This window comes from Tribolium castaneum, chromosome 1 (assembly GCF_031307605.1).
Source record: "Tribolium castaneum strain GA2 chromosome 1, icTriCast1.1, whole genome shotgun sequence".
Classification (NCBI taxonomy): domain Eukaryota; kingdom Metazoa; phylum Arthropoda; class Insecta; order Coleoptera; family Tenebrionidae; genus Tribolium; species Tribolium castaneum.
The window spans coordinates 33,094,546-33,114,741 of record NC_087394.1 but is presented as its reverse complement, the minus strand read 5'-3'; the positions used below and the strand labels follow the sequence as shown (position 1 = coordinate 33,114,741).

At 32.6% G+C, this 20,196-nt stretch overlaps 2 protein-coding genes across 8 annotated transcripts; one reads left to right on the top strand and one right to left on the bottom strand.

Moving 5' to 3' along the window:
* Nucleotides 1–778: 778 nt before the first annotated feature.
* Nucleotides 779–18,348, top strand: Spred (Sprouty-related protein with EVH-1 domain). 7 transcript variants are annotated; one of them, XM_064356995.1, is made up of 7 exons: nucleotides 779–953; nucleotides 12,183–12,390; nucleotides 12,450–12,619; nucleotides 12,811–12,821; nucleotides 13,620–13,690; nucleotides 13,753–13,909; nucleotides 15,634–18,348. In XM_064356995.1, exons 1-7 carry the CDS (start codon nucleotides 934–936, stop codon nucleotides 16,167–16,169), a joined length of 1,173 nt encoding a protein of 390 aa, XP_064213065.1. In that variant the 5' UTR covers nucleotides 779–933; the 3' UTR covers nucleotides 16,170–18,348. The 7 variants fall into 7 exon arrangements, with proteins under 7 accessions (XP_064213065.1, NP_001164144.1, XP_064213038.1 ...); XM_064356905.1 differs by lacking the exon at nucleotides 779–953 and adding an exon at nucleotides 10,371–10,476; XM_064356937.1 differs by lacking the exon at nucleotides 779–953 and adding an exon at nucleotides 10,379–10,476 and having other exon boundaries at nucleotides 15,646–18,348.
* LOC656311 (retinol dehydrogenase 11) lies at nucleotides 18,340–19,807 on the bottom strand. The gene is made up of 4 exons (XM_008201854.3): nucleotides 19,697–19,807; nucleotides 19,312–19,644; nucleotides 18,759–19,262; nucleotides 18,340–18,536 (listed from the first exon to the last, which is right to left on the bottom strand). The coding sequence occupies exons 2-4, from the start codon at nucleotides 19,585–19,587 to the stop codon at nucleotides 18,369–18,371; spliced, it is 948 nt and encodes a 315-aa protein (XP_008200076.1). The 5' UTR covers nucleotides 19,588–19,644; nucleotides 19,697–19,807; the 3' UTR covers nucleotides 18,340–18,368.
* Nucleotides 19,808–20,196: the final 389 nt, after the last annotated feature.

Below are 20,196 nucleotides of genomic sequence, written 5' to 3'. Positions count from 1 at the left end.
TTATGATGCACAACAGCTACTTTTGGAAATAGTGGTTCAAGTTTTGTGCAACATTTTCAAAAAAAAAAAATTTTAATTTAAAATTTACGCATTGTTTGTACTACGGTTGAGGATACAAAAAAAGTGTAAAAAACAGAGATGTAGAAAATTAATTTTTCTACAAAAAAAGTTGGCGACATCATATTTCTATCTGCAATGTTTAACTATAAATTAACTTTGCAATACTTGATCTCCGGTTTATGAAGCAAATCCCTTGCTTGAGCGACTTTGAAAATCTTTTAAAACAAGGATATGGTCTCGCTTAGATATATCTTTATCTTATTTTATCTTTAGTTTTGCCTTAAAGTCAAGTTAAAAAAAATGTTAAAAAAAAGTGTGAGACTGTTGTATGCCTAGAAGCTTAAGATTTAACTAAAATCATTAAATTTTACTGTTTTTTTTTAATATTGTTGAAGATATTAAGTTACTATTTATAGTTTTAAAACAGTGACAAAGGTTATAATTATAACTTATAATTTACCACTGAACTTTTTTCATGATAAATTTTTGGAAAAAGTGTATAACTGGTTGCTTTTTATTGTTGATATTTTTTGTTGATGCAAAATATTATTTTTTTAATAAATTTGTGTAATCAGAAAGGCGTATTTTTTTACAAACGTAAAGATAATTCTTTAAGCAATGAACTAATGGACTATTTTGAAAAGAGTAAATGGTCTTTTGCTCTTGGCGCCTTTTTTCGAACTCGTAGTGGATCAAATCGGCGCACTTTTTCGCTCATGCGCGCAGTAGATTAGATGTCAGACTAACTGACAAACGTTAATTTAGTTCAATGGATTGTCCCCGTGTTGTTTAGTTGGATTTGATGTTGTGCAAAAATGTGGTTGTCAAACAAAACATGGACTTTCAACGTTAGGATATTTCACACGACAAATCATGACCGAGTCATTTGAGGAGTGAGTACAATATTTAACCCTCAATTATGGGGATGGGCTATGGGGATGTTAAGTCGGCCATCATTTTCTTACTGATCATATTTGGAAGGAAACCGAGTCAATTGCTGGCCAAACGAGTGCAAGCACACAATTTCTCTCAATCTGCTTATTCAATTCACATTGCCTTATCTGTTGATGTCATAACTTATACATGATCATTCATTGTAAAGTAATCAATGGTTCCATTCATACTTGCACTGTTCATGAATGTTTACTTGGGATACGTTGTATCGGGTACGTTCACTTCGCAATTTATTTTTGTAATAGTTTTCCACACCCACACGTCTATTACAAAAACTAATGAATGAAAGGCTGCGCTCGGAGGGCCCACAGCCTGCATAATCTCCACCGAAACTATTTCCCACTCGAACCGACTTATTTTTAAAACCAGCATCCAAATGATTACTTTCTCATAATCAGGGAACCGTTTTGCATCCGTACTTTATCTCATTTACCGCAAGATACGTAACTGCACAATTATCCAAGGGCGGAAAGGTGCTCATTCTCTCCTACTCATGTTACTTTTTAATTTGATGAATGAAATACTACCACTGAACCAAAATAGTAAGTGCCACTTATCTTATCTGTGTTTATTTACTTTTAATTACTGAATGAGCCGCCAAACCCGCAAAGTTAATATTTTAAATTGGATAACACTCCAACATTAACCATACAGTAGCCTGCTTGCTTGCCCGGGATTTTCTAATATTTCTCTACTGCGAATTCCCCAGTTGATGAGTCCATAAACATTGGGTTCAAAATCCGAATTCATTCACCAAACGATAAGCTGCAGATCTTTCCCAGACTGAATTCACAAAATTCGTTTATCAAATTCTGCTAATAACAATAACAAGAAACAATCTTAAATATGAACAAATACCTTCTTCATTTGTATGATAAACATAAGAACATTTTCAAAATCTACAGATTGTCACAGCTAAAACTTTATTGTTAATAAACAACATTTATGGTAACGTTATAGCAATAAACTAAATAATATTCGTAAAATGCGAGTACTTTTGCTGTCTTATCTCTTTAAACTATTTTGTAAGCTGATAGATTACCTCACTAAATAAAGAAAACGTTTATTTTTTGCACAAACAGTAACGGGATTTGTATAATAATTACCTAATTATTAATTTAAAAACTTTTGCTTTGTTTTAAATGTTACATCAACATGAAATTTTTTTGTTAGATTTTCTAACCCATTATGATTTGGTTTGTGGTTGGAGAGCTAAATTACTTTTGGAATTTTTTTATTTGATTTTCTGAAAAAGAACAACTCTTTACGGTAGTTTCTGAATGGATAGTTCTTTTTGAGAAAAAGGAAGAGATTGGTATTTACTCGTATTTTAGTTAATTTATCCTAAAAAAAAGCAGGCTGCAACAATTTCCAAAATTTGTCAAAATGTTGAAAAAACTTCTAATTTCGACATTGTTTGACTAATTTGTACCAAAGTTAAGCAATAAAGCCTACTTTAAACAGGAATTAAGTATTAGTAAAATTTTATTCTTTCGATTATTCCGACCTAATTCAACAGGACTTTCTAAGAAAATACACTTTATGTTGATGATAGCATCTTTACTTTTGCAAAATCAGACTTAGAGACTAAATACATGGGAAAATCAATTGGTTAGACTTTGGAATAATTACAAAAAATGTCTGTTTTTATGAACCTCACGTATTATCGTGCTGCATGCTTTAGATCCTGTTTTTTCTACAATTTTTACATACAAATAGCTATTTTTATTGTGATTAATTTTATTTTATTAGTTACGTCTTTCAAACATTTGTTAGAATAAAAAGCTGTGGAAGGTGTTATTGAAAAGTTATTCCTCACCACTGGACAGAATTTTCTATGGTTTCTATGTTTGTCACCACATTTGCATCCATACTTCAGTGCATTTCTAAAACAATTTCACCTGCGACTTGCTCTGGATGGAGAATTGTTTTTCGCATAAAATTTCAAAAAACTACTGTCCAAAAAAAGAATTTTGATTTTACATTGTAATATTTTTTAATAATAATCACACATCTGTGCAGTTTTGAACGAAATACAAGTAAACCGTTTTTATTATTTTTATACCAACTACATTTTCTGGTCATTTTATTTTTGGCAACTTGTCTATTTTAATTAGAATCTTTCTACGAAGAAACTTATTTGAGCAAATTTTATTTTTCCTCTTACACGGTGAATAAATAATTTCCACATAATGATAGAAAAAAATTGGTTATATTACAGTTGAACTTCAGTATAACTCGAATAGGCAGTTGGCAGCAAAATATCATCGAAAATTCGTATTATCAAAAATAACTAAAATAAAAAAAACTTAAGATGCAAATGTAAATTTACAAAAGTAATAGAAAATGTTTTAATAAGTATTGGAATAAAAAAACTACATATTTTACTACAAGAAAGTAATTTGACATTACATACATAGTTTGCTGCAAAATTTTTTTTATGTTATTCTACGAGTACAAAAAATATGCAAAAAAGTCATTATTTTTAAAATATAAATGGTGGAGGCACAATTCGACTTTTAGAAAGGCAAATTTTGATTCAGGGTTTGCCAAAAAAATTCGTCTTATCGAAGTTCGACTGTATTTACTTCCACATTTATTTGTTAATTCTTAAATTTTCTTGATGATTTTTGTGTAGAAATAGAATTTGTAACAGATTTTTCCAATTTTTTAACGGTCTGTGACCTGTGTGGTGGTAATTCCCCATTGACTCATTTGGGCTCTTGTACCATGTGAGGGGAAATTGAAATACGCACTCATTCTCGTATCTTGATTTTTAAATGTTGTAGTTAGTTGTATGACTCGCCTTAACAAACAAGTGACCTTAGTTGTTATGACAGTTCTAATAATTTATTGGAGGAATAACTAGAGTTTGTTTTTCTGAGTCATGCCCACCACATTTTTAATTTTAATTAGGCGAAAATAGACTTGGACAAATCCAAAACCGATGTGCAACTATCACAGGTGTAGGCCGTCCGACTAGATAAGATATTTTGTAAATAAGCGGTATTTAATTTAAGCGCATTAAATTGGCTGAATTAAAAATTCAACGTCGGTTATTACGTTATCTCTATTATTCCAGGAAAAATGGTCAACTGTGTTTGCTTTCGCACACACTGTACAAACGTACATAATTTAACAATTTACCAACACGTGGGAGAATTCATGAATCATGTTTCTCTTTTTATGAAAGGAAAACTAGGTCCGGACAGTGAGAATTTTGCTCAATTGTTTGACTTGTGATAAAATTGTGTAACAACAAGTATGAAAAAGTCATTGCATCTAAAAATTTCGGAAACCGGAACTGTTGTAAGAAGCCCACACAAAAATTTAAGTGACAGGATGTGGCAAATGTGCAGTACAAGCCAAGGAAGTGCCATTTAATGAGCTTCCTCTAAGTACTGTGTTACCACCTTTTCCGGATAAGGGCGTGCATTATGCTTCCTTCGAAAGCAAACTACACTGTGTGGTACCACTACAGTTTTTTTTAAACCACGTAATTTTTTGTCGAAACTATTCTCCAAACCGATGACTCAGTATCATGTGCCAAAATCATACTTGACAGTGGGAAACCACAATCATTCCTACTGTGTGTTTATAGTTTGCAGAATTTTGCACAGTTGTTGCTTTGAACTACTTAGGAAAAGTAAAAATATCGTTACAATAGGCGATCGATGATGAATAATTTTTTTCAAAAATCTCGAAGATTTGTACATCTTTACCTCACTTGATTGGTTAAATGTTTGACTCTCGCTTTGCTCATCATTTTCATTTGTAATGGAAGATGATTTTCGTTTTACGTGTTTATAATTTTTTGTTTGAAAAAAATTGAGTTTTTTTCTCAATAATGCACGTAGATTAGTAGTTATGGTCGAACTGAATTTTGTATTTTTTTACATTAATAGGAGCAGGTGAACAAAGAGATATTTGTTCCATTTAATGAAAAGCACTGAAAGAACTTATTACTTTATTGTTCTAAACCTAGACATTGAAATTATTATATAATTAATGTGTAATTGTAATTGTAATTGAAATTCTAATGAATTCTAATATTTTTTAAACCATATTAATATATTTATTGAGAAAGATGGTTAATTGTCTTCCCGAAAATCTTCAGCAACTAAAGGAAGATTTCTGTAATAGTACTGATATTCGGACATTCCCCTGGTATCCACTTAAGGTATATCATCAAGTTATCATATTTTGCTTTCCTGATTGGTTTGTGTCATTTTTAAGTTGGAGGAGTGATTAATTTAGAGGTTTTCTTGGTTTTCTTTTTGCCACATTTAAAATATTCTGTGATATTTGTTTTAAAATACACTTTTTTATGTCTGCTTTTCTTAACTAGAATCAAACAACTTCTGATAATTTAAATCTTTCATCTTCACTTTTTTTTTTCTAACAACACAAGGTAATGTTACATTCAAATAAATGCTACCAAAGTCCAAAAAGCCTTTCAGTTTCATTGAATACATATTAAAAAGAGGATTTTTACAATTTCTAATAAAATTAGCATAGTCTTTACAGATGAAAAAATTTGAAAAAAATAAAAAAAATAAACTCACTCTCTAATGGTCACTGTGTTATATAAATAGTGTGAATTTTGTTGCATCTAATTAATGCCGCTTGCAAGATTTTATGCATTGTTTCTAATAGAAAATTATTTATTTTTTGAAAAAAATGGACTATGGCTGTTGTCGTCCAGAATTATTGTAAAAATATTTGGTTCTTGTTTTATTTTTACTTTCAGTTCTATTTTCCTCTGAGTATTTAACGTTCATATATTGTTTTCTTTGTATTACTTACTATTTATCCATTTGTTTTATTTATTATTTATTTATTGTTATTTGTTAAATGAATCTTTAAATTGAAACAGCTACGCCACTATTTTAAATTATTTTTACCGACTTATAACATTAAAATGTATAAATAGTTTTTATTTTCATTACTTATTTGAAATGACATTACTTGTCTACAAAAGAACTAAAGCTATGTTAGTAATATAAAAAAAGAACGTGATTTCTGAGGCTGACTGGTGACACAGCCCAATTATATTATTTGTTGATAGTTTTAAACATTTAATTGTTGGGTTTTAATCTCATAAAATTTATCTCTAGAGTCCAGTATAACACAAAAATCTTTTTTATGAAGAAGTTCTAATTTTGTGATCTATTTTTTACCCTAAAAAATGCAAATGCGTTGTCTTTTTTCTCAAAGGTTTGTCATGAAATTCGCATTGTGAACGTAAAAAAGTGTTGTTTTCAAAGTTAATATTACGCAATTATTAATAATTAATTTATTTACGTCAACTGTCAATGCAATCTCTAACATTTTGCATAGTGGATGTTTTGGAGATAAACTTTTTCCACGTCTTCGATCATATTGCATTGTATGAGTTGCAGTATTAACTTATTTGCATCTCAATTCTTTTTCTCAGTTTTTGTAAGGCTTGGCAATGTTGAAATTTATTCGCAACCTCATTGAAACCCTTCAAAGACACTCAAACATCCAAAATTTTATTCATTTCCCCAGATTCATTGAAAAAAACATGGTCTCTGCTCCTAAATTCATCGTGCTTTGGCTAGGGGTTGAAACAAGGCACCCAGACAGGATTTTCATGTCTAAAAATAGCGAGCGATCTGTACGTCGACCAGAGCCGTTCAGGAAGGAAGTTCGACCTAATTCGAGCGTTTTCCCGGGGGTTGATACCCTTTGCAATAGCCATTCATGCTCAAAATAGGTCACATGGATTTCAATGCTTACTTGATTCTCTCTGTTTACTACCCCCACCACCGGGCCAAGCACGTTGCAAAAGCTCCCAGCTTTACTCCCCGACTTTAACCTCCTCCCGGACGGCCAATCCGGGAGCAGAGGACGCCTTCTCCTTGTCATCTCTGACGTCATTCGCCCCACTTTGCTTTCACACGTGGCCTACTTCCGACTGCAAGGACGCTTATTGATGTTTTCGGGGAATCACCCAATTATTTTATTTAAATAATTCAAACTGGTTTCGTAAAATTGCAAAAATTCTAGGCCCCGTTATTATTTTTTTTATATAATCTTACAAGAAACACGTAAAAATTGCACTGATGGTGAATTTAATAAGAGGGAAATTAATTAGGTGTTGTTTGTTATTTTGATGGCGTAATTAATTCTGGTGGTTGGCTAAATGGGGTGATTAATGAATGTTGTAATTTCTGGGGAGTATTGAATTTTGGATTACAAGAATGAAATTTGCCCCAGTTTCTGAGCTAAATATAGCGTCTCCGGGAGGGTGATGACCCAGTTTCCAAGGGTTGTCGCCCTGCCGTTAGGCCATTCATACCTTCTTCTGGGTCAAACACAGCAGCCCCAGTTTAGCCCGCTTCCAACAGTGACGTCAGAGAAATTCATGTCAGCAGATTTAAATATTTCCACCACTTTTCGGTTGCACACGAATCAGAAACGCGCTTTCGAATTTCCGAAACGACGTCATCACTTCCCCTATTTCCCACAGTTTCACCTACATTTTAGCCAACACAACAAACAAACGGGTATCAGATAAATCGGTTCGATATTATTAATATTGATTTGATGGGAAGCGTTTAATTGACGTATTTGTGCCCGGATTATGATTTAATCCCAGTTTGCATTTTGGCATAATTTGGGGTGCGAAGACTTTGTTACGTTGTTAGCCTTTTATGACGTAGATAGCGCGTTAAATCAATTCGCCCGTCACAAATGTCATCTTTGAAGTTCATCGGCGAAATTATTGCCGAAAAGGTGAGTTTTAAATAAACGCTCTTCTATCACTGAGCTGAGTAATTCAATATTCGACGAGTGAGCTTGCTATTATTACGTCAGTGGCACCTCTAGGGTGATAAAGTTATGAATTGGATCGAGGCATATTGATTTTTTATTACATTATTTTAAAATAACACCTGATGCTATTTATATGCTTTTATTTCCTTTCAAACTACAACGACTTTCAAAAAGTTGTCATCAATGTACAGGGTGATTCAAATATGTGTAGGATAAACCCGGAGCCGCTCCGGGCTACGGTTCCGGCTACAGAGGCGATCAAAGTTTTTCACTAAAAAAATTCATAAAAAAACTAAAATTCGTAAATGAGGTTTGTTCAATTGAATTCATTTTCTGTATTATACCAACTTTTCACGAGATTTCAAATTTTCAATTTTTTTGCTCAAATTTCCTGAGTAATACACTTACCTTCAAAGAGGTAAAAAAAAATATTTTTTTTTAAACTAACTCCAGCAAATTTTTATGGACTTCTACATGTCTTAACAACCCACTAAAGTTGTTAAAAGTCCACAAAAAGTCCAAATGTTCGATTTTTTGATGTTTGATTTTTTCAATTTTCGTCGCAGTTTTTGTCGATTTTGGGTACCCGGAACATTTGTCGAGCAATAGCTTCGGAACTATTAGCGATAACCCTATGAAGTGTATTATCGTTGAAAAACTCTTTAAATTATCTATTTGTTTCAAAAAAGATTATTGTTCTCCGACTAATACTTTTCGAGCAAATTGCTGCTAAATGCAAAAATTGGTAAAATTTTAAAAAATTCATAACTAAAAAACTATTGGGAACTTAGCAATTTTCTCGATGCCAATCGATTCCCCGGATCATTTTGCATTGGTATGAATTATAACAGTTCCACTTTTTAAAATAGTTTAGCCGTAAATCAGAAAATAAAAAAAATTAAAAAAAAGTTACACCCCCCCCCTTAAAATCGGTCAATTTTTAAAGTGTATCAAAATCAAATGAAACCTATTCTATCTTATAGATTTTGATGTGCTCTTTACGATGGAACAAACCGTTTTCTTCTAGCTCTTTTAGTTTGGCCGTAATCGGCGTTTGAAAATTGAAAAATTTTTTGCGAGATATCGCCTTGAGTCCTATGCCATTTTGTAGAGTTTTTTATTGCGGTTATCCTCCATTTTTCCGTTTTTCGATATCTTTAACAGTTTCGCCGTAATTGGCGATTGAAAATTGAAAAAAGTGAAAATGGAAACCTTTTTTTGCGTTTTTCTCGGAAACTGTAAGACTTAGAGCAACGAACAAAAAACCATCTGATAGCGCTTAATTTTATCTATTTTTTCGACCAAACCCGGAGCCGCTCCGCGCAACGGTTCCGGCTAGAGAGGCGATCAAAGTTTTTCACTAAAAAAAATCATAAAAAAAAAACTAAAAGTCGTAGAGCATTGCGGTTTGTTCGATTGAATTCTACGGCTCATTTTACATGTTATATCAATTTTTCACAAGAATTAAAAATTTAAAATTTTTTGCCTAAATTTAGGGTAGCCATTTGTCATGGTGGAAAATTTTATTTAACAAAAAAATTCATAACTCGAAAACTAAAAGTCGTAGAGCAATGCGGTTTGTTCCATTGAATTCAGCGGCTCATTTTGCGTATAAAACCATCTTTTAACAAGATGTAAATTTTTTGAAAATTGAAAAATAAATGGAAAAAATCATTAAAAGAGAAAATAAAGTATAAAAGGAGTGATATGAATATTATGCGCAACTCTAGACTCACTGTATATTCGTAACTAATAAAAGTAGGCAGTATTGTTGTTTATTATATTACCAGTGATTCTGAGTAAATGTGAATTTGAGTCGTTTTGTTTTTTCTCATCTTTTTTCGGCATAAACTGGTGAATTGGTCTTATTTTACATTTTGTTGTAAATGTTTTTTTAAATATGGAAACCATCGAGTTTTCTTGCAACTCAACCGTGTGTCAATTTTTATTTATAGAGCAAATATAACAACAGGAATTAATTGATGCAACACAGTCCTAATGAGGACACTTTTTGCGTCAATCTCAGGTAAAAATAAACAAACACGAACAATTTTATTCTAGAACGGCTAATAAATTTGCATTGAATCTCTCGCAAAAATATTAAACAATTTTGGAATAGACGTGAGAAAATCGCTAGTAACTCCTACCATTATATTCAAATTTTTAATTAATTGAGAAACAAATTATCATATTCATTTGAGTTTATTTGCTAATTGGTCTAGTGCATTATTTTGGTTGTAATGTACATTTACAGCTGTTATTAGTCCAATTTGAGTCCATTGTTTTATTATTTATTGCCTACTTTCATGCATTAATATCGTGTTAAGTGTGTTCGTTGTTTTTTTATGCCATTTCTGGTCAAATTTCACTGAAAGCAAAGGGCAGGTCGTCCCGTTGATGCGAATTTTCCTTCGTACACGGCCATTGAACTTTCCACCCATTTACCTATATTGGAAAACACGTGCTGAATGTAAGGGAATGTGGTGGGGAGAAGGAAAATTGTGGGGGGGATAAAATAGGTATGACGTCAATACTGCGCTGGTTAAATCGTCATTGACTGTATTTTTGAATGTGTCGGAAAATCGTGGTGGAAAAGTGCTCCTCAGCTGCATGCATGGTGTCCTGTAGTGTACAGTTAAATGATCCCGAAATGAAAATCCTGTAAGTTTTTCGTTGTTGCTGGAATTATGTCCCAAGTTGGGGAAAGTTTAAACAAACACCTTTGCATGCGCTCAACAAGTTTTAATCAAACAATACTATTAATAAAAATATTAATATTAATAAAATAAAAAAAACTGTCTTGACTTTTTTCGTTTTTTCACTGTTTACCTGCTATTAAATTTTGTTTTAATTAACTAATAGGCAAATATTTCAAAAAATAAATATATTGGACCTACACAGTTACTTTAATAAATTATTCCTAAATTGTTTATTTCAGTTTGATTTTTTTCTTATCCTATTATTATCCCTCCGTTTTTGTGAATGAAGATAAAGTATTAACAATTAAATATTGTAACAAGGTTTAAATATTTTTTAAGAATTTTGGATAAAATATTTTAAAAAATTTAAAAACGTCTTGTATTTTTTAACTGAAAATTTTGGGCATACTTATTCCAAAAATGGACCAGTTCTTTTAAAAAAATTTCTTGTCTAAGGAAAATTCAGAGTAAATTTCTGTCATGTTTCTACATTTCGAAGATATCATAAAAAGTATGATAATTATTTAAAACAAATACATAATTTATAACGAGAAAAATTTAATGATACATTTGCCACTTTTTTAAATAAAACTTGAGTATAATCACAGTATTAAAATTAAAATTTATTCTGTCTTTTAAATGAAGATTTAAAATTATTCTCTGCGCTTCCACAAGTGTCTCCGATTATGCGGAAAATATACAGGGTGAATCTACTAAAAGTAATCTTTTAGTGTGTGTCAAAAACTAATAATTATACAGAAATGAGTATTTGTTGTAAAGTACTTTGTTTTTTCTACAATTTCTAATCAATTAATTAATAAAAAAATATTTTTTATAGTTTCGAATTATATTTTGAAACAAAGAGTGTTTATTTTGTGCAAGTATTTCTAAAAAAAATGTGACAACATTTATGACCGAATGCCACAGGCAAAAATTGTAAGTTAACTGCGCTGTTAAAAGTTAACAGTGCAAATGGACCAACCAAATTGAAGCAATTTGGTCACGTGATCAGTTAATCACGCATTTAATTGCGAAATAAATTAATGACGCTTCTATAAACAGGTCCTGTGAATTAATTAATGGCTACTTAAATTAACTTGAATTAAGCTGTCATTTACTTGGGAAAAGTCAAATTAATTGCAAATTAGAATTTGATTGCAATTACAATAATGTGTGATACGCAGTGGATACATTTTATACAAGGGCTTTTTTCTTAGACTGGCGACCTTTTTTTTGTAATTCTTATATAAGGTAATATTTAAATATTAATTAATTAATTTTAACTGTAAAAAAATTCACTTTGAATAAAGAAAAAATAAAGGTTTTCATAGCAAACAGTACAATTAATAAAAATCTACTTTCAGCAGACTCACGCATTGTTAACCTGAGTATTAGTAGCATGTCTTTAGATAAATTAGGGAAGAAAATTGGTTGCGATGTTGCCCTTTTCTGTATAAATTTCAAACTGGTTTTAGTTTTCTTCCACTTAGTACAATAAAAAACTATGGATAAAGACTTTTATTTCCAAATTTTTTATGTACAAATAAAATCATTGTAAGTTGTCTGTTGTTTGTTTTTTCGCGAAACAATTTTCTTCATTAACAACCAACAAAGCCTCCCTAAAAACCAATTCTGTCATTTTATTCTCAACTTATTTTTTTTTTCCAGTGGCAATTACTTGGTGCGCGTGCGTGCACAGGTGATGTCAAGGGATGATAGCTCAGGGGGCTGGGTTCCGCTGGGAGGTGGGGGTCTCAGTAACGTATCGGTACGAAAAAGGCCCCGGCCCTCCCCATCTACCGCCCCTGGGCCCGATCCTGCCAGCAAACCCAAACATGATTACCTGATTTATGGAAAAAGGATAAGTGATCAATCGGTAACTACTACAAAAAAAAAAACTACATGAAGGAAAAAACGAACTTATTCTCATTGTAGATTGTATTAAGTTGCACCATCAAAAAAGACTTTGAATACAACAAAGTTATGCCAACTTTTCATCACTGGAAAACAGGGGACAAAAAATTTGGACTCACATTTCAGACGGCTGCCGATGCTCGAGCTTTCGACAAAGGAGTTCGGACCGCTGTTGAGGAACTGCTGGACGGTAAGCGGACTTCCTTGCTCTAAGCGAGACACTATGAAGAAATTGTCTCAAATTGCCACAAGAAAATGCGTTGCAATTTGAAACAACTAGCTGAACTGACTTAGGTTCGCTATCCTAGTTTAATAAATAGAATGTAAGTAATATTTCTTATCTGCTCTATTTGCATCTTTTTCATTGCTTCCTTACTACGGGATTCCTACATGGTGAGTGTCATAACTTCACGCATCATCTTCATAGAGAAATGTCTCATTAGGTTCGGACATTGCCGATTATTTTTTTTAACTAATTGTGTCTTTTAATTATTTTATTATTATTACACATCATTACCATACCCCAGAATATTTGTTTCAAACAATAGAAAAATGCTTTTTTAATTTCCATTAATAAATTATTGCGCAATAAAAATTATCAACACTTTAGATAAAAATCGGATGATCACTAAGATTACGATTTTTTAAAATATTTTTTCAATGGGAAAGGCACGAGTGAAATAATAAAGTAAAAATCTTAGTAGTTTTATTTATTAAAACCGAATATATTTCAGTACAGATGTTATTTTAACTTTCGAAACTTTCACGTTTTTTTCAAAGAAATTTGTAAATACAGGCGCGTTTATTTTTTTATTTAGAACCGAACGTTACACAATTAAGTGTTAAATGATGTGTGGCAGGTAGCATTGCTGGCGTCCGTAATTTCTTTCTTAATTTAACCATAATTTTTGGTTGCGTTGCACTCTTTACGGGTCATTCTTCGCCGAAACGTAATTAAATAATTACAGTTAAGTGTTGTTAAATGTTGGACGCCATAACTTGGCCGAATAAATGAAAAGGTTTCATTAAGTGGCCGGAAATGAAATAATACTTTGTTAGTGTCAGATGATAATTAATCAGCAATAACTTCGATAAAATTGATTAATACCACAATTAAAAAAATGAGACAATTATTTCGTTTTTGTTTTAAGTCAGCACTTTGTTCCATAACGTGATTGTTTTGTCGTTTAGGTTTTGCCGAAACCTCTCCTTCATCACTGCTACAAAAATATTCGAAAGATGTGGACGACGACGTGTTTATGGTATAAATATTCCATATTTCCGTGTTATCCTTTAATAACTGGAATTTATTTGTGGTCATTAGACTCTGAATCTTCCACATGAACCCAAAGATTCCCGCAGTTCCAGTGATTCAAGCTCGAAAGGTACCGAACATCTACAAAGGGTTAACTACATAGGACGCGACAAACCTCTCGAACCTCGGCAACCCACTTATGATCCGATCAAAGGTGGTGACAAAGGTAAAATATTGCAAACAGACACGGTTTTGCCAAACAAGTAGCAATGAAAATTTTACTGGAAAACACGAAATTTGCTCCAAATATGCATTAAGTTAAACTCATTCTACAGATTTTTTCAAACAGTACATAATTCACTGTAAAATTAGCATACCAACGTTAACAGAAATTTTTCTGTCCACCCAAGGTAAGTGATGTTTTATTTAATACATCTTTGTTTTTAACATTTGATTTGTCTTCTATTTATAATTGATGTAATGCTAATAATCGTCGCTAGTTTTTTCAAAATTTTCTATTATCACTTAATTAATAGGTAAGATCAATTATTTTTCTTGTAATAAACTCTCAAAAATGATGTGTGTTAAAATTTTTCGTATTTTTCTAATTGTTAATTGCACATTAATCGCTTTCTGAATCAAAATTAAATCTTGAACATATCCATTTATTTCAAAAAAAAAAAATAATAAACGGATTAATTTTGAGTTATATTAGAAACAGGAAAAAGATCTCTTCAGTATTCTGAGAATTTTGTCTAAATGTTTCCAAGTTAATAATAGTTATTTATTTAATGAGTTTGAGTGTAAATCGGACGCTTTATTTCACGAGTGGATTTTTAAACCACGAGTGAAAACGAGTGGTTTATCATCCACGAGGCGAAATAAATGAACCGATTTACACAAAAACGAGTTGAATACAACATTTTATTCTTCGAAATAGACTCAGCAAAGCTTAAAATTGCTTTAAATTTGTTAAAAATAATCTGACGTTTCGTACTGAGAAATGCCAAACAGTTGTCAAAACTTCCTTACACAGGAGAAAAACCGCAAATTTTGACAGTGTCGAAGAATAAAATTAATTACTCACTACAACAAAGTATAGGCTGGAAATATTTAATATAATAAATATTATAAAGTAAATAACAAAAGCAATATTAAAAATTAAAAAAAAAACTGTAGACAAAAAATTTTGCTACAAAAGAATCCACGATATAAATCATATCTCTCAAATTTAAAAGCAACTCAAACCACAAATTTGTTTTACTTCGGCAGTTTACTGCCGGAGAAACACTTTTTTTAAGAAAAAATAATTCTTTTATATTATACTTTTTTGGTATTTTCAACCATTTTGGCAGCGTTTTGGAAAAATAATATAGGTTTTAATAATTTTTACATTGGCTTTATCTTTTACTCAAATGATTGAGAATTAAATGCTCCATCTGCCTCTGATTTTTTTGTTTGTCATATGTCGACCGTTATTTATTTATTTATATTTTTTCGTTTCATTGCTCTTAAAGCTTAGACTAGGAACAACTGTGCTATCTAGGGCGTAAATACTAGATCTCCAGGCTATAAAAAAGAGCAAATTTGGCAGAAAAAAAGAAAAAATCTGAAGTAGAATGCAAACGATTCGAGGCGTTTGCGAATAGAAATGTTTTCACATGTTTCACAAAATGTTTTTTAGGGAAAGAAATTAATCGAACAAGTTGTTTGAAAATGAATTCAAAAAGGGGTCTTTAGCAGATGATTAAAAAAATACTTTAAATATGTAAATCCAGATATTTAAGAAAAAAAAACACCTTAAAATCTCATCAATTATCACCCCACTTATTTTAATTAAACAGGCTATTAAAATATTAGTGTTAGTCTAGACTTGAGTACGAGTAGAAGAGAGGTTCCAGCAAAATTTTCATTGTTTGTCGTAGGTAAAGTTTGCAAAAATTGTAATAGTGTTTGTCCCAGGGGAGAACTATTCATACGTGCAACTGACCGCCGTGCACGAGTACATCTACCCTGTGGTGGAGGAGCAGCACAAGGTGTCGATCGGGCGTCGCGAGTCCGGTTCGAGTTTGAAAAAATGCAGTCCGGAACTGTCGGCCCAGCAGCCCCCTCTCCCCCTGAAATCCAAACCGAAAAAACCGCCAAAGACTCAAATCCGCTGTAGACATTGCCACGAGTTGTACTTTGAAGACAAAAACCCGAAAGGGTCCTGTGAATACGCCCCGGACTGTATAAAATCATCGATAAACACGATCACTTGCATCGGTTGTGCGCAGTGCATTTGTTATCATTGTGCGGCGGACGCTGAGGGCGACTTCGCCCAACACCCCTGCGAGTGCACCAACGAAGAGAACTGCTCCAAGCGCTGGGTTTGTCTCACGGTCTTATCCATTCTCGTGCCGTGTCTGTGGCTCTACCCTCCGCTGAAGATCTGCCACTGGTGCGGCATCAGATGCGGCATGTGCGGGGGCAGACACAGCATGTGATCCAAAACACATTATATTTTACGATATTAGTTTTACTTGCTCTTTAAGCACACAAATTTATTTTTTATATGGAATTTTTTTATTTATTTAATCTCCAGATTTCATATTATATAGATTAAAAACGTCTGTGATTTAATATAAGCATTTCATAGTATTAGACGATCAAGGTTCTGTTCGCTTGGAGGAGTATATCTTGTTTTACCAATAGCTTTAAAATTGATATCGTAAAGTAACGAGTGATGTTTAAAAACAGTAGTGCTCAACAAGAAGGGTTGTGAACACTGAAATGAACAAAGTGTCTCCACACTTAATGTAATGTTACAAGACTGTTCATTTATACATTTTTTAACTGTCCTCATTACTCTCTGTTGAACGTTTTAACCTGATATTCTTTACACAGCACGAGTCTCTTAAAAGCATATTCCAACTTCAAAAAAAATACAATGAAGTCCGGCTATAACGTACTATTGTTCAAGCACCAAAAATTTGTCTTTCTTTAAGTTCACCAAAATTGTTTTTGGAAAGAAAATCAAAATAACACCACTGATTTAATAATTATGTAAATAAATTACAATCACAAACACATGATATCTAAATTTATCAGATCGGTAAAGAAAGGAGCTTAAAAATATTGGCCACTTTTAATTCAACAAAAAAATTCATAACTCAAGAACTAAAGGTCGTAGAGCAAAACGGCTTATTCCAGTGAACTTTGTGGCTCATTTTACGTTGATATACCAGCTTTTTTTTACAAAACTATCTCACTCGAGATCTTCAAAAGAATATGTTTAAACTTGAAAATGGTGGATGCGCTGGGCTATTTTTATTTATAACTTAAAAACTAAAAGTCATACAGCAAAACGGTTTGCTCCAGTGAATTTTGCTACTCATTCTACGTAATGTACCAGCTTTTTTACTACACTAGTACACGAGAACTTATTTAAAAAAATGGCAACTTGAAAAATGGTGGATGCGCCGGGTCATTTAAAAAAAATCATAACTCAAAAACTGAAAGTGTTAGAGCAAAACGGTTTGTTTCAGTGAATTCTGTGGCTCCTTTTACGTTATATATTAGCTTTTCACAAGATTTTTTAATTATTTTTTACCAAAAATTTTCGTTAACACAACCTATCTTCAATTTCCACAAAGTTGATAAAAGGGGAGATTTTGGTGCATTTTCTAAGTTTGTTACAACCGTACAGCAACACAGTGTGATACACTTTTAAGAGACGCGCCCTGTAATCGTCATTGCATTTATCCCCGAAATTATGTTGTGGCCTTGTGTATGTTCCCATCTCATTGGTTCAGAGAAATTGTTAACGAACTTAACGCCAATCTATGTACCCTTGAATGGTCGCCACTTACATGAATGGTACTAGAACGTACTGCCGATAGTTGTAAATAAAGGCATCATAGTAATGACAATATTTAACAAGCAGTCAAATCACGACCTGACGACAGGATGTGAGATGTCTATCCGTTGTCGAATATCACTAAAGAAATTAATGTTTTATATCATAGATTACAATACCGCCCAAGGAGCGGTGTTTTAACACGGGAGAAACAAGCGTTGAACAATCGTTTTGTTGAAGGCTTGTTTTCGATTATTATACCTAATAAATAACGTTTTCATTCTCCTAAATTTTTATTAAAATTTCAAATTTTTTCAATAATGTGTAATATATTTAACGTTAAATGTGTCCAGGGTCCCAATATTATGGAAGAAATTTATAACCAAATCGTTACGAATATTGCTAACAAGTTTATAACGATTTGTCTATCGTGTAAAGAGATATATTTTAAACTGGCAACAGTTTGCAAGCACTCACCAGAACTCCTTGTAAAATTGACTCCACTTACCCAAGGGCTCAGGGTGGGTGTTGTTCATTTTTACAAAAATAAATCACACATTGCATTGTTAATCGGTTTCTCAAAGTGGTGGTTGCTCGTGAATTGTTGGAGTTGTAAAATGTTGGAATCGACCAACTTTGATTACAACATTTTACCCGTACAAATTCACTTTGTTGTGAAATATGCAATCGAGTAGAACTTGATTACATAGTTTTAAATGGTCAGTGTAATATTTGTATATATGTTAAAGTATGGCTTGTATTGAAACAGAATTGTGTGAATGATATTTTAAATATATAAGAATAATAATAAAACAATATGTTACTAATTCTCACTTTATTATTAAGACTATTTCATTTTTTGGTTTATCAAACGCTCAGATTCATTCCACAGGTGCAGGCCGAGATTCTCATCAAAATTTACTTTGGATTTGTACAAACTACAGTTGCGGAACAACGACCCGGATTCCGGCTCAAGTCCGGGCTCAGATGCGCAGTAAATCACGGTCTGGGCTCCCTTAAGAAAATTTATTGAGGTGAGTTGTATCACAATTTCAATACGTCCAAGCTTTTATTATTCGTAAAGAAGTTCGTTTAAGTAAGTAATTATCTTCTTTCAAATCCAAGAGTTTTTTCACCAAAAGTAACAATCATGTTTCTTTATAAAGGCTAATTGCTCAAATTACACCAAAGACTGGACGTATTGAAAGTGAGCCATTTGTGTTTTTATTAAACATACTTGTTTCGGACTCCGCATGAAAAAGTAGGCAATGGGGGCCACCATGATGTAGTGGTACCAACGAATGGAGTGCCGGAAAAGTGCTGTATAGACCCAACCTGGACAAACCCCATAAACACTAACCCCCGTATCCTTAACCCTCTTTGAGAGTTCTTTGCAGAAATACGCATTGGCCAGCTTGGAATTGGCATACAAGTTTTTACCACTTTCCAAATTTTTTAAATCAATCGTGCCCTTCTCGTGTAACGAAGAAGTCACAATTATGATGCGACTAGGCGTTGATTTTTTCAACTTATCCAACAGCAAGTTAGTTAAGTAAAAGTGCCCCAAATGATTGATTCCGAAGTGAATCTCAAAACCATCTTTAGTGAGATGTTTTTCATTTTTGGGATACGCCACACCAGCGTTATTGACTAGGATGTGCACCTCTGGGTAGAGTTTTTGCACGTTTGAGGCAAACTGCTTGATTGATAGCAAAGAAGCCAAGTCAACTTCCATTGCTCTCTGTTAAAACGAAGTCATTACGTAATTAATCAAACACGAGACCAGTTACCATTTTTAGTTTTTTCTTGAGCTCTTGTTCGATCCTTTCAATTGCTTCCTTTGCCGAATCCAATTTCCGGCAAGCCAGCACTACCATGGCATTTCTGGAGGCCAGTTCTTTGGCCACTTCAAACCCAATGCCACTGTTGGCCCCCGTTATGACCACCACCTTGTTATCTAACGGGACGCGATTTCTGCAATAGCCCCATGAGCGCTCACGCAATTTTCTGATACCAATTAGCGCCAAAACGGCCGGAATTATACAATAGAACAAATTCGGCACCATATTCGCACCACACTTTAATAAACGAATGACAACATTGGCCGTTGGAAGTTCAAATTTCTACAAATCATGCTTTTGAATATTAATCGCGCGGTTATTTATGACACTCCACTATGAAACAAACTGTCTAGGAAAAGTTCCGATTTGTTTATTTATAACTGTCTAACCTCAAAATGGCACATGACAGGAACTGACATTTATAGCGCGCCACGTAGGCAACCAACAATACAATAAATGCCTTTTTTTTTAATATAGTGCTATCTATCGGTGATATTTTAAAACAAACAAAATGAGCTGAAAAACTTATTACAGATTTCTGTATTCTTGTATGCACCAAATTTGAAAACAATTTGTAAGTTTTCAAATTACGTATTGTTTCATTTAATTGTTATTAAACAACAAATAGTCTTTGAAAAATTGGTAATATGGAAAAAAAATGTTTTTTTCGTAAAAATGAGAAATAATTTCTGTTCAGAAATTATCAACTATTCGCATTTTCTTAAACTGAACTTAGCGATGTAAAAATATGGTGCGAAAACTAGTAATAACGTATTTTGATTGCCACAAATTATGTTTTTATCTCCAGAAAATTTGGTAATAAAAGTAATGTCA